The 15,074-nt window shown below is 38.0% G+C and overlaps 1 protein-coding gene across 1 annotated transcript in view; it reads left to right on the top strand.

The window, feature by feature from the left end:
• The first annotated feature begins 24 nt into the window (after nt 1–24).
• LOC138150285 (zinc finger protein 436-like) overlaps nt 25–15,074 on the top strand; it is a 26,496-nt gene continuing 11,446 nt past the window's right edge. The window contains exons 1-2 of the mRNA XM_069073698.1: nt 25–57; nt 581–707. Of these exons, the coding sequence (XP_068929799.1) occupies nt 25–57; nt 581–707 (160 nt within the window). The remainder of the gene's footprint in view (nt 58–580; nt 708–15,074) is intronic.

Below are 15,074 nucleotides of genomic sequence, written 5' to 3'. Positions count from 1 at the left end.
CAGCTCCATTCCCTACAAACAGCCATGGTATCCAGATCCCCTCCAAATGGGGCTCAGGTGAGATGTGGACCCCTCACTCCTCCCTCTTACTTTCCTTTGATCCCCGCCCCCCACACTCCTCAATTCCATCCTGGGGGTGTTGGAGGTGGGGTGGTGGTGGGGTGGGAGGGTGGTGGTGGTGGGAGGTGATTGTGTGTGTGTTTGAGGAGGAATTCTCTTTCCTCTTTCTTAGCTCACTTTCCTTCACACCTTCTCAAGCCCAGACCCACATGGGCCAGAATCTCAGGATTAAGTGAGGGAAAGATTTCTTGGGCATCCAGTGGGGTATTCATATATTCATTCATTAAATACACCTTGTGTGCAAAGTACTGCTCCTTGTGGTGGATAAAGACAAATAAGTTAAATACGCGCCTCTTCTTCATCTCTGTGTCTGTCCTTATGCTTTCTTCCCCATCTCATTCTTTATTTCTTCCCCTCCCCCCTTTTGGGTCTATCTCTCACCGTCATTCCTCTTGTGTGAGTTACTGTATCTTCCTCCTTGCCTCAGCATCCCTATCTTTTCCTCTCTTGGCTATTTCAGGGGCTGCTCACCTTTGAGGATGTGGCAGTCATTTTCTCCCAGGAGGAATGGAGGCACCTGAACTGTGCTCAGAGAGCACTCTACAAGGATGTTATGTGGGAAAACTACAGGAACCTGGCTTCTGTGGGTGAGGTCTCATTTCTCCTGCCATCTCCTAAAAATTCTAATCCTCTTTCATTAACTTCTTATAGGCACCTTGCTCCCTGACATTTTCCTCCCAGGTAAATGGATAATTAGACTAGGTTTAGCAGGAGTGAAGAACTGTAGGTAATATTCTGTGCTGAGGACTTTGAAAAAAATTTGTTTACATGAATGTGTCCATTGAAGTCAATATTAATTTCATGCCTCTTTCCCTAGGATTCTAGAACCCTTGTTTAAACAGCTAAACTTGTCTGATGTCCAAATAACCTTAGCTGGATGATTCTGAAGGATTGGCTCCTCAGCAATAGTGACCTTCATCCTCCTGACCCATGGCTTCCCCTTCTGCCTCACCTTTCTCCCTCTCCCTCCCCCTCCATTCCTCTTCCCTTTTTCCTCCTTGCCCTTTCTTTCCTCCTCTTCCCTTTTCCCTTCATCTCTGTCCGTAGAAGACTTGGCCATTCCAAGTGCTATCTCTGAATCAGCTAATCTGTTTAACCAGAAGCAAATTCTGATCATAGGTTTTACCACAGGAAGGGAAATCAGAGATCCCTCATTCAGTTCCCTGATTTTACCAGTAGGGGTTAGTGGGGAGATAAAAATAAAAATCTCAAAGGATCAATTCAATTCTGCAAGCATTTATTTAGTGCCTGTTATGTGCCAGGCACTTTGCTTTGCACTGGATATATAAAGAGAAAAGTAAAATTGTACAGGCAACTACCCTGATAAACGGGTATAAGGGAAGGGATTGGCATAGTGGAAAAAATGTTTAATTTGGAGTCAGAAACTCTGTGTTCAAATCCTGACTGTCACAGCCTTTGCAACCACTCCAGTCAAGTAATTTAACTACTCTGGGCTTTGTTTTTCTCATTTGTCAAATGATTGGGTTGTACTATATGGTTTCTAAGGACCTTTCAAGCTCAAAATTTTTAGTCTTGTGATTACATATAGATGAGAAAACTGAGATTCTGAGGATTTAAGTGACTTGTCCAAGGTTACTCTTGTATTATCATTAATCCACTATTCATGAAATCAAGGATAGCTGGGGGATTCTTTTATCTTTAATTCTTCCCTGTCAACTGACCCGAACTAGCCTCTAACCTGTGGGTGGACAGAGCTGAACAAAACAGGCTAGAGACAGGAAAGTCAGGAATCAAACATAAAATTAATTTCAAAGTGAGGGAAAGGGCTTGAAATCAAGGATATGTGTGCTGGAGCCCTACCTCTAATGGTGGCTCCTTCAGAGAAGGGAGGTCTCAATACTCAGAGCAGTGGCTGTATAGTGAGCTGTAACCCCGGCAATGAGGGCGAACAGCAACAATGTGACAAATTTGATTCATAGCAGGGCTTCATGACCAGAAACAATTCTGGAATTTTGCTGTGAGTGAGCTCATCTAGAGGGTGAGAGCAAAGGATTGTTGTTATGCCAAGCTCAGGGCACAGCTTGCTTGTTTAGGCCTTAGCTGTGGGAAACAGGGTGTCTCCTAATATCTTGACATTTCCTCTTTTTGGTCAAAGGGAGGGGTTCTGAAAGAACCTCTCCCCTTCTGACCAACAAAGGAGAGGTCAGTTGAGCCAGGAAGAGATGTTGCCCAGAAGGTCAGTTCCTTGTGGGGGACATATTGGGGAAGTATGTCCCAGGTATCATTGCTAGCCATTTTTTGCTTGCAAGCAGAAAAGGCTACGGTGGGGTGGTGTGGGATGGAGTGGGGTGGGAAGAATGTAGAAGAAGAAAATACCAACACATACTTACATCAGGACCTTGGTGGATGGGCAAATAACAAAAAGGAAGAGGAAAAAAAACTGGGACAGTATACTTAGCCCTCATCTGGAATCTTGGGACAGCCATTTCGTCTGGGTGCTGGCTGCTTCTGGGTCCATGCTAGAAGAACCTTGATGCCTTTGGAGGGTTCTTCCACCCACTTAGGAACAGGGGATTTCTTCAGATGATCCAGGAGTTCACACCCACAAGTTTGATAGCTATGGGAATAGTCAGAAGGACTTGGTAGGAACCCTTAGAAACAATGACTGATCAGTACCGGGCCCATTTTCAGATAAGAAAACTCCTTGCATCTATCTTTAAATCTGAATTTCTGGTTAGTACAACTTAGGTCCTTAGCTAAGAGTCTCTAAACAATACATAGAAATGATCCAGTTTCCCAGTCACACAGGGCTTAGATTCAAATAATGCAATAAGGTTTTTCTCACTATTCCCATAATTGCATAATTACATTGTCAGGTACAGATCAGACTACTTAGAGGGCTCATAATGGACTAGCTCTGAAAAGGGAGATTTACATATCACCAAGGTCAAGTCTCCTTGTATTTTAGTGACCCATTCTCAATATCCATTTAACCAGCACATTCCGAGTCCCAGATATCTCATGTAGTCATCTGGTCCCTAGAAATCTTTTCTTGGATAATATGTTTTTTCTCAGGACAGCTCTAAAAGGGGCTCTGCTTCTCTGGTTCCAGAGCTAGAGGTTCCTAGATAATATAATTTAGTACAGTCACTTAAATTTGATTCTTCAATCTTGAAAGTTCAGAGAATTTCAGTTTTTATCCTATTTGCTATTTCTATTCTTACCTAAATCCTGTACCTGATATAAGAATCTTTTTTAAAAAAAATTATGAGTTACTTTTCTGTTTCTTAGCCAGAACCAGATAGTTTTGATAATTACTGCCTCATAATATAGCTTAAGATCTGATAATGCTAAATCTCTTTCCTTAACATTTCTTTAGTTCATTTGCTTCTCTTGACTTTTTGTTCTTCATTTTTATCATGTGGACCCTGCCCATCCATGAATAATTTATATTTCTCCAGTTATTTAAATCTTCTATAGTTCCTGGATTTGTTCTGGCAGAGGTACTGCCAGTTAGTTATTTTATACTGTCTAGAATTATTTTAAATGGACTATCTATTACTAAATCTTCTTGCAGGGTTTTATTTGTGATATATCTAAAATTATAAATTGTTTCAACTAACCGGTTAGCTGTCTTTGGGATTTTCCAAGTATATCATCATGTTGTCCGCAAAAAGATAGTTTTATTACTTCATTCCCTTTTCTCCTTCCTTCTATTTATTTTTCTTCTTTTATTGCTATTGCTAGGATTTCCAATAAAATACTGAAAAATATTGGTGACAATGGGCATCCTTTTTTCACACATGATCTTTCTAGAAAAGTTTCTAGCTTATCCCCATTACAAATAATGCCTGCTGATGGTTTTAAATAAACATAATTTTTATCAATTTAAGGAAAAACCCATGTATACCTATATTTTCAAATTTTTAATATAGAAATAAATGTTATACTTTAGCAAAAGCTTTTTCTGAATCTATTGATATAATATGATTTTTTTGGGTTTTTTTTTGAAATTTATATGTGGAATTTATCATATATTTAAAAAGAAGAGCAAGTGCTAAATATATTAGAGATTTGCAGTTTCATGTACAATCTCCTTCCATTCTACATATATAGGGAAATATTCCTTTTATTTGGTATTTAAGTTCATAAATTTTTTGTGTAGTTTATTTTTTATTTTTTAGTTTATATCATTAATTTCCATAAGATTTTGAGTTGCAAAATTTCTCCCCATTTTCCTCTACCCACCACCCCAAAACAGTGATCCCGCTGAATATCCCCTCCCCCAATCTGCTCTCTCCTATATCTTCCCTTGTCCCCCCTCCAATTTTCCAGAGGGGCATGGTGGATCTCTGTGCCCCAGTGCCTGTAAATCTTATTTCCCAGTTACATGTAAAATAATAATAATAATAATAATAATAAACTTTTTTAAACATTTGATTTTAAACCTTTGAATTTCAGATTCTTTCCCTACCTCCCTCATCACCCACCCTTACTGGGAAGATAAGCAATTCAATATAGATTATTGTATTTTGTATTATTTTGTAATATTGTATATTTTGTAATATTGTATATTTTGTAATATTGTATATTTTGTAATATTGTATATTGTAAATATGTGTAGCTATGCAAAACATTTCCATAGTGAATATATTGTGAAAGACTGACTATAATTCCCTCCATTTCATCCCCCCCCCCACTTCTTCTATTCTCTGCTTTGGCCCTATCCCTTTTTTAAAAGTGGGTGCTTCCAACTTCCCTCCCCCTCAGCCTGCCCTCCCTTCCATCATCCCCCCCTCTCATCCCCTTCCCCCCTACTCTCCTGTAGGGTGAGATATCCTATTTAGTGTATATGTAATTCCCTCCCTAAGCCAAATTCAATAAGAATGAGGTTGATTCATTCCCTTTTGCATTCCTGTTCTTCCCCTTCATTGTGTCAATTTTCCCTTGCCTCTCCTATGTGAGATAATTTACCCCATTCTGTCTCTCCCCATCTCCTCTCATTATATTCCTCTCTCAACTCTTAATTTCACCTTTTAAGTATCATCCCTTCCTACTCAACTGGTCCTGTACCCTCTGTCTATGTATAACCTGTACACATATATACACATACTCACATATGCATTCATATGCCCATATACCCTCCTATATAGACATATATATGTATGTATGTGTATATTTATATGTGTGTGTGTGTGTGTGTGTGTGTGTGTGTGTGTGTGTGTATATTTCTGTTCCCTTCAACTATTCTCATACTGAGAAAAGTTCCATAAGTTACAATGATCATTTTTCCATGTAGGAATGTAAATAGTTCAACTTTGACAATTTCCTTATGATCTCTTTTCCCTGTTTACCTTCTTATGCTCCCCTTGCTTCTTGTATCTGAATGTCACATTTTCCATTCAACTCTGTTTTTTTCATCAAGAATGCTTGAAAGTCCTGTATTCCATTGAATTATCATATTTTCCCCTGAAACATGATGATCAGTTTTGCTGGGTAGGTAATTCTTAGTTTTAATCCCAGCTCCTTTGACCTCCAGAATATAATGTTCCAAGCCCTTTGATCTCTCAGTGTAGAAACTGCCAGATCCTGTGTTATCCTGATTGTGTTTCCACAGTATTCAAACTGTTTCTTCCTGGCTGCTTGTAATATTTTCTCCTTTATCTGGGAACTCTAGAAACTGGCTAGGAGTTTTCTTTTTAGGACCTTTTTTAGGAGGTGATTGGTGGGTCCTTTCAACCTCTATTTTGCCCTCTGGTTCTAAAACATCAGGGAAATTTTCCTTGAGAATTTCTTGGGGGATGATTTCTAGGTTCTTTTTTTGATTGTGGCTTTCAGGTAGTTCAATAATTTTTAAATGATCTCTCCTGGATCTATTTTCCAGGTCAGTGGTTTTTCCAATGAGATATTTCACATTGCCTTCTATTTTTTCATTTGTTTGGATCTGTTTAATAGTATCTTGATTTCTCATAACGTCACTAGCTTCCATTTGCCCCAGTTTAATTCTGAAGGAATGATTCTCTGCAGTGAGCTTTTGAGATTCTTTTTCCATCTTGCAAATTTGGCTTTTTAAGGCATTCTTCTCCTCATTGCCTTTTTGAGCCTCATTTGCCATTTGAATTAGTTGGTTTTTTAAGGTATAATTTTCAGGTTGTTGACTCTCATTTATAATTTTCTTGCATCATTCTCATTTCTCTTCCCAATTTTTTCTCCACTTCTCTTATTTGGTTTTCAAAATCCTTCTTAAGTTCATCTATGGCCTGTAAGCAGCTTATTCTTTTCTTGGAAGTTTCTGGTGCAGAAGTTCTGACTTTGCTGTCTTCCTCCTATTCCATGCTTTGATCCTTTTTGTCCCCAAAAAAGGAATCCAGAGTTGGATTGCTGTGCTTGTCTTGCTTCCCTCGTTTGCTCACATTTCCACTCTACTATTTGACTTTTAAGCTTTTTACCGCAGTAGAACTTTGCTACCAGAGGGGGGAACTTTGTGCCAATTGCTAGGGTTTTTCACAACTGCTGGAGCTATTAATTGGGTGCCCTCTCTGAAGCCTCCACACGCTACGGCATGTGATCACACACCCCAGGACCTCCCCTGTAGACTGCAATCCAGATCCAAGCAGGTTAAAGTAAGAGTGTTTGCCCCTCAGACTGATAACTTGGTCCCCCTACAATCTGCAGACCAGGAGCTCTGAAGCAGCCACGTGGAGGCAGCTGCATGGCTGCAGCACCTCACCTGCTTCTCCCTCCAGGGCGTAAAGTCCTGACTGCCTCCCAAACTCCCAGTTCATGAAGTCCACACTGCACTGACCTCTCACTTTGTCCTTAGCACCTATGGGTTGATAATTCTGGAAACCACCACAGCTGCTGGTGATCTGAAGTCCCCCCAGCTGGCTACTGGTTGTAGCTGCCCTGAGGCTAAAACTTCTGACACTCAGGTCTGGGCTGGGCTCCCAGATTGCTGTGCTAGCTGCTTCCTGCTGGCCTGCCAGACTGTCCTCAGTGGGAGGTTAGCTTCTCTGTGTCATTTTATGGGTTTTATAACTCCAAAGTTTGTTCAGTCACCTTTTACATGAATTGGAGGAGGTGGAAGCAGGAGCCCTGTGGAAGTCCTGTTTCTACTCTGCCATCTTGGCTCTGTCTCTGATTTTCTTTTATTATTAATATGATCAGTTATGTTAATAGTTTTCCTTATGATAAACCATCCCTGCATTCCTGGTATAAATCCCACTTGGTCATAATGTATAATCTTTGTAATATATTGTTATAATCTGTTAGCTAGTATTTTATTCAGGATTTTGCATCCATTTTCATTTATTATTCCTTGTTTTATGTATCAGTATTATATTTATTTCATAAAAGGAGTTTGGTATGATGATTCCTTTGACTATTATTCCAAATAATTTATTTAATATTGGAATTGATTGATCTTTAAGTGTTTGATAGAATTAACTTGTAAATTCATATAGTCCTGGTACTTTTTTCTTAGGAAACTTATTTATGGTCTGTTTTTCCTTTTAAAATTATTGACAGACAGATATTATAAAGATGGGAAAATAATTTCACTCTCTTTACCATTATACAATTTTATGTGTAAAATCCCTAATCCAAATTTGAGAACTTATGATAGATAACTTATGATAGATAAATTTGGAAGCCAATCATAAACATGTATATACTTCTTAGAGAAAATAGTCTAATCCTGTTGCATTTCTCAAAATTTAATAATATATTTAATTAGAAAACTTTCAAATTACATCTTTGTCTAATAATTTTCCCTTAGGAGGATATAATCCCTATATTATAATTTGACCACAATACAGGTTAAAATTGTAAGATGTTCAGGCTTGCATCTTGTTATACTCAGAGAAGTTTCAGTATCAATCTATTATTTAATGGATTTAGTATTGTAAAAACTTCTTGATTATAGAAATTTGCTATAAAAGGAAAAAGAGGGTAATAATTATAATGATGCCATATATCATAACAGGGAAAAACTCCCTTAGCTCTGTTTGATTCTAGGCATGAGCCAATCATGTAGTCACAGTGTGTTAAAAGCAAGGTTCAGAATTAACCACATGGGGAATCTTTCTTTTCAGAAAAGAAATAGCACAATGGTGAAATAGAGTCAGTAAGATGCTACCTAGGCTGTGCCCAAGTCATCCTCAAAATTTTTCCTAGGCACAGATATCCACTTTTAGTATTTCCTAGCCTGTAGCACATGCCATTTTATACTATTGGCTTTATGACAATTCAAACAACTTTCTATATAATCAGAACTAAAAACAATAGTAAATTACAGCCCCAATAATTTTTACCTCATGTAGCAAAGTTATACAAACCACAACTTAGGGCTTGAATATCTTTCTTGCTGTTTCCCTAACAGTTAACATTTCATTTATCCTTTACTTTTAAATTTAAACTACCCATATTCTGGGGCTTTAGACATACAGTAAATACCTTATAGTTGACATCATTAATATGTTGAAGCTACACATTAAAACCACCCTATACACTTTCATAATAGGCAAAAATTTCAAATGAAAATTTGATATTATTTCTATCTGCTTTATAACAAAATATACCTCATTAAGTATTTAACAGTTTTCAAACATGCATTTTTTATCACACCCTTTTAAAAGCCCAATTCATATTTAACAGCATCCAGATTAAAAAATTGTTAAAAAAGTTCTAACAGCTTTTTTGTTACAATGGTCTCTCAAATTTTACAAGATGAGAAATTTAGAAATGAAAAAATAATGCAAAAAATAAATTTCAGATGACATCAATTACATTTCCAAATTATCACATATAAAAATCATTAATGTTATTGCCTTTGGCATTTTAAGCCTGTTTTAGAGTTATCAAGTATGGAACAACTACATTCAGTTAAAGTTATAATGTTGTGCTTAGTATATTCCAGTCACTATGTTAAACACTCTATAACCATATCATTTTGATCTCACAAAAAGCTTGGGATGTGGGTACCATTATCATTTTTCTCTTTACAGATCAGAAAACTGGGGCAAAAAGAGATAAGATAACTTGCCTTAAATTACACAACTAATAATTTCCTGCACCTGGAAAAGAGAAGGGTGGGCTCATGAAGGGCAGAGGTTGGCTGGTCCCCCTACCTTGTACTGACATGCTAAGTGCTGGCAGGAGTACCAGGGCTTTTTCAGACAAAAGCTGGGCAGGGTTTGCTGAGGGCTGCGCCTACACTGGAGACACTGACTGCACTTTGGGGTATGTGGCACTGGCACTGGCTTCAGAATGGGAATCCCAGGGGCTTGAGTGAGTATTACCAGGATCCTCCAATTGGTGATGGTTCCTGGTGTCAGGTGAAGTGGATTCTGGCCATGGGGCCTGGCCCCCAGATAACTGCAGCTTTGGGACCAGGTGCTGCTAGGACCACTTGCAGCTACTGGAGCAGAGTGGGCAGGATGTAATGCATCTGAGCGATGCCCCCAGGATTGCCTAGAGGGGCTGGCTGCGGGATGTCCAGGAGCAGAGGGCCACTCAGCCCACTGCCAGTATGGGGCCATGCTCTAGCTGCTGCCCCTTTCCCCTCCCACTCTACCAGGTTGGCTGTAGGCAATGAACTGTGCAGCTGGAGGGGCAGAAGAGAATTCAAGTTTTCCTACATTTTTCCAGCATTTTTTTCAATGTCTGTATTTGGGAGTCTGATCTGGGATGAGAGGGATTAACAGGAAAAGGGTCTCTTGAACTGGGGGTGTCACAGGAGATATCTGGTTTAAAAAATATTTTTTCTTTTTGTGATCAGAAATGTCAAGGAAGGGTTAATGAGAGCTTGTTATAAGGTGCAAATCATTTGCCTATTTTTTTTTCTTTTTCCACTCTGGGACCACTTCTAAACTAGTTGCTTTCCTTTATTACCCTAGAACAATGTGGTTATTAATCTTGCCATTTACTTTCAAAACTTTTATAAAATTTAATTCTTATTTTTCCTTAGAAAAAATTCTACAGAGTGGTAACTCAAGACTTACTGAAATATTTCAGAAGGGAGTAAATTCCTGGAATTATCCCAAAGTCTCTCTCCTGTGATCTTAAAATGATTAATTTCCAAACTCTTTAATCTATCAAGATTTTTTTTTTTAGCAGTTCTACCGCTTTGATTATCTGACTTTCCTTCCATAATTCCAACATAGTCAAAGTTAAATGACAGGAAAAAAGTGTCTTACAGGTTTTTTCCTTTTCCATTATAATGTAATCTCCCTCAGAAAGCCTAAAATGGGAGTTAGTCCTGCTTACTGGGAAAATTGCTTCAACTATGAAAGTTCATTAGTCTTTCCCAGTGTTCTAAACTCTCTGGCTATAGCCCTTAGAAGTTTTTCTGACTGACTGAATTTTAAATCTTTCAAGGTAGCAGAATCTAGCTCACAACACAAACACAACACAGACATTTTGCATTTTACAAAGACACAAACACAGACAAAACAAAAAGCAGATACAAACACAAAGAATTCTAACTAAGCATGCAGTTCCAGTTCATACAAAGAGACACATGGGTTACAGAAGTGTGCAGTTTTTAACTTTAGTCACAGTTACATTTTACAAATTGGCATAGAGGCCAATCAATAGAGGTGTACAGTTAAGAAAGGTTATCCCTACCAGAGTAATCCAGATGAACTGGACCAAGGGAGAGGCCCTGGAGTTTTCCTCACAAAGAATGTCGAGCTCAACCCAGACTGGAACTTGGAGGATTGGAGCAATAACAAGGGCAGAGATCTCCCCAGATGCGGAGGAAAGGGTGTGTTGGACTTCAGAGAAATAAACCTCTGGTGGCACCTAGTCCATTCTCACTGGTACCAGAGTGTCCAATGACCCAGTTCCATGTTCAACCTCACTTCTGAAAACCAATTCATGTCAATTGGATGGAACTGGCCTCTTAACCTGTGGCTAGAGTCGAACAAAGTAGTCTAGGGACAAGTGAGTCAAGAATCAAATAGAAATTTAATTTCAAAGTGAGGGAAATGGCTTGCAAAGCAAGGATATGTGTTCTGGAGCCCTGCCCCCAGTTGGTGAGAGTGGGATAGGGAGACACTTGTGTGTGTGGAGATCTCAATGCTTATAAGCAATGAGTTGTAGACTTGACAATGAGGGGTAACAGCAACAATGCGACAAATTTGATTCTTAGCAGGGCTTCATGATCAGAAACAAATCTGGGAATTTGCCACGGTTGACATCATCCAGAGGGGGAACACAAATGATTGTTGTTATACCAAGCTCAGGGCACAGCTTACTTTCTGGGCTTTAGCTCTGGAAAACAGGGTGTCTCCTGATATCTTGACATATCTTTTATTTCTTGTCTCACTCTCTTATTTCTTCTCTCTACCCTCTTCCATTTCTTTCTCCATTCTCTTCCCTCAACCATTCAATAATAACTCAAACTTATCAATTCCTTATTTTTTTAGAATTTATTTATTTATTTTAAGTTTTCAACATTCATTTCCACAAGATTTTGATTTCCAAAATTTCTCCCCATCTCTCCCTACCCCCACCCCAAGATGACAAGCATACTGATTACGTCTTCTTCCACTATGCCCTTTCTTATACCTCCCCCCCCACCTTAGCCCCTTCTCCCTTACTTTCTTGTAGGGCAAGATGGATTTCTATATGATTTCTTCTTCTTATAACACCATCAGGTCATTCAAATACTATCCAGTTTTATAGAAGGGGAAACTGGCTCAGAGAGGTTAAGTGATTTGCCCATGGCTGCACAACCAGCAACTGGCAGAAGTTGGACTAGAATCTATTTCTTCTGACTTCAGGCTCTGGACTCTCTCTATTATACCATGGTTCCTTTTTCCTTCTCTTTTCTCTTCATAATCTCATTTAAGGAGACTAAGATAAGTAGCTTGGCCCTTTCAAAGGCCAGTTTCACTGACCAGTTAAATTTTGCTAATTGGTTTCTCTGCTTCAAGTCTCTTCCCAGCTTCAATCCATATTTCACTCAGCTGTTAAAGTGATTTTTCTTGAAGCATAGGTCTGTCCATGTCATCCCTCTTCTACCTCTTCATCAATAGATTGCAGGGGCCCTTTTTTGACCTTCTGGATCAAATATAAGATCCTGAATCTTTCATTTAAAGTTCTTTACAGCCTGTTCCTTTCCTACCTTTTCTTTCTTCTTATACTTTAATCTTCTCCATGAACTCTATAACTTAGTTACACTGGTTTACTTTTTCATCCTTAAACATGACCTTCCTTCTCCTTGCCCTCTTCTTCATGGCTAGAATGTTTCCCTCCTCATTTCAACCTATTAATTTCCCTGACATCCTTCAAGATTCAACTGAAATCCCACTATCTACACAAAACCTTTCCCTGTTTCCTCAGCAGCTAGTGCCTTCCACTCTGATTACCTTCTATATACTTTGAATTATTCTGTATGTACCTAGTTATCTTCATGACCATTTATCTAATTAGAATGTGAGTTAACTAAGAGAAGGGACCATTTTTGCCCTTCTTTATTTTGTGGGTGTATGTGTGTGTTGTGACTTTATTTTATTTTTAATTTATGAAGTAACACAATCATTTCCATAATACAGTAGAATAAAAAAAGATGATTGCACATGAAACTTCAAATCTGTTATGTATAACTTGCTATTCCTTTAAAATATATAATAAAGTTATCATGTAACTTTCTTTTTTCCTTTCTTCCTTCCCTCCCTTCCCCCTCCTCCCTGTCTAAAAGATGGCTACTATTAGACATATATATATATTCATAAAATCATTCTATACATCTATTTGTCAGTTATTTCTCTGGGTGCAGATAGTGTCTTCCTTCAGAGGTCCTTTGTAGTTGTTTGGGTATTTATAATAGTCAAAATGATGTAGTCACTTAAAGTTGTTTTTAAAACAACATTATGGTTATTATATATAATATTTTTTTGGTTCTTATTTAACTTTTCATTATTTCATGCAAGTCTATGCATATTTTCTACAATCAATGAGCTCATCATTTCTTATAGCACAGTAGTATTCCATCATAATCATATACCACAACTTGTTTAGCCATTCCCCAGTTGACAGGCATCCTCACAATTTCCAGTTCTTTGCCACCACAATTGGGAAAAAAAAACTTTATAGACAGTTTCTCAGATAAAGGTCTCATATCTAAATATTTAAAGAACTTTGTCAAGTCTATAAGCATGTGAGTCATTCCCCAATTGATAAATGGTCAAAGGATATGAACAGGTAGTTTTCCAGTGAAGAAATCAAAATAATTTATATTCCTATGAAAATATGCTCTAAATAATTCATGATTAGAGAAATGTAAATTAAAACAACCTTCAGATATCATTTTACACCTATAAGATTGGCTAAAGTGATTGAAGGGGAAATTGACAAATGTTGTAGGGGATGTGGAAGTATTGGGACACTAATTCACTGCTGGTGGAATTGTGAACTGATCCAATCATTTTGAAGAACAATCTGGAATTATGCTCAAAGTGTTATTAAGCTGTCTATGTCCTTTAACACAGCAATTACACTACTAGGTCTATTTACTAAAATATTTATATAATCTTTGTAATATATTGTTATATGCCCTTTCTTGTATTCCCAGTGCTTAATATAGTATTTGGCAAGTAGAGTAGTATTCAACAAATGCTTGACTCACCAGGGTTAATCTGCATTCATTAGTAACAACAACAACCATAGCCAGCACTTATATAATGCTTTAAGATTTACAAAGCACTTCATAAATATCATCTCATTTATCTTCATAAGGACCTTGGGAGGTAGATATGACCACATCTGCTTTACCTCCAGTCATATAACTAGCTAGTGTCAGTGGCTGAATTTGAACTTGGGTCTTTCTGACTCCAGGAAGACTGTGAAATGGTAATAGTCCTGGTTAGTCCATTTATGGAATATTGTGTCCAGTACTTAAGGACCACATTTTAGAAAAAGAATTGAGAAGCTAAAGCTACTTGAGACAAAGGCCACCATAGAACTGAGGGGGTTCCAAATAAATCTATATGAGATTAGGTAAAAGGAAATGAGGATGAGAAGACTTAAGGGATACAGAATAGCTGTCTTCAAATATTTGGGAGGTTGACATGGGGAAGGGAAGTTAGACATATTTTTGATCCTAGAAAGGAGAATGAAGTTTACGGGAGGGAGCTTTCAGGGAGGCAGAGTTTAGCTCAGGATAAAGAAGAGTTTCCTAACACTAAGTTGACCAGAAGCAGATTGAACTATCCCTAGACACTTGAATATTTTTTGTTGACAAAACTGTTCAAATAGATGACAGATTTTGAGGATGGAGCGGGCACTATGAATCATTCATGTATGGGTTTGGCTGGATGAAATTTCTAGATCCAAGAGTCTATATTTCTAAGACTCATCCTAACTACCCCCCAGTCATACAGGGGCATTCAATCAATCAGACTTTATTCAGTGTGACATGCCAGGCATTGTGCTAAGTGCTGGAGATACAAGGGAAAAAAAGGCGAAACAATCCATTTCTTTTTTTTTTCTTTTTTCTTTTTTTTTAAATGCTTTATTAACTTCTGATTTACATTGTTAGTTTCCGCCAGATTTTGAGTTACAAATTTTCTCCCCGTTTTTCCCCCACCCATCCCCCCAAAACAGCAGTCCCACAGGATATCCCCACCTCTGATCTGCTCTCTCCCATATTTTCTCCCATACCCGTTTCAACTTTTCCAGTAGGGCATGGTGGATCTCTATATTTCCCAATTACATGTAAAACAATATTGATAATAGTATATATATATTTAAACATTTGATTTTAAAACTTTGAATTCCAGATTCATTCCCTTCCTCCCTTATCACCCACCCTTACTGGGAAGATAAGCAGTTCAGTATAGGTTGTACATGTGTGGCTAATGCAAAACAATAACATAGCAGATATATTGTAAAAGACTGACTATATTTCCCTCCCTCCTATCCCACATCCCACTTGTTCTATTCTCTACTTTGATCCTGTCCCTTTTCAAAAGTGGGTGCTTCCAACT

Source organism: Petaurus breviceps, unplaced genomic scaffold, assembly GCF_028583685.1.
Source record: "Petaurus breviceps papuanus isolate PSGF00001 unplaced genomic scaffold, PetGlider_PUasm1.0 90865, whole genome shotgun sequence".
NCBI lineage: Eukaryota > Metazoa > Chordata > Mammalia > Diprotodontia > Petauridae > Petaurus > Petaurus breviceps.
Note: the sequence above shows the minus strand (reverse complement) of the source record. Positions and strands in the feature narration are given on the sequence as shown.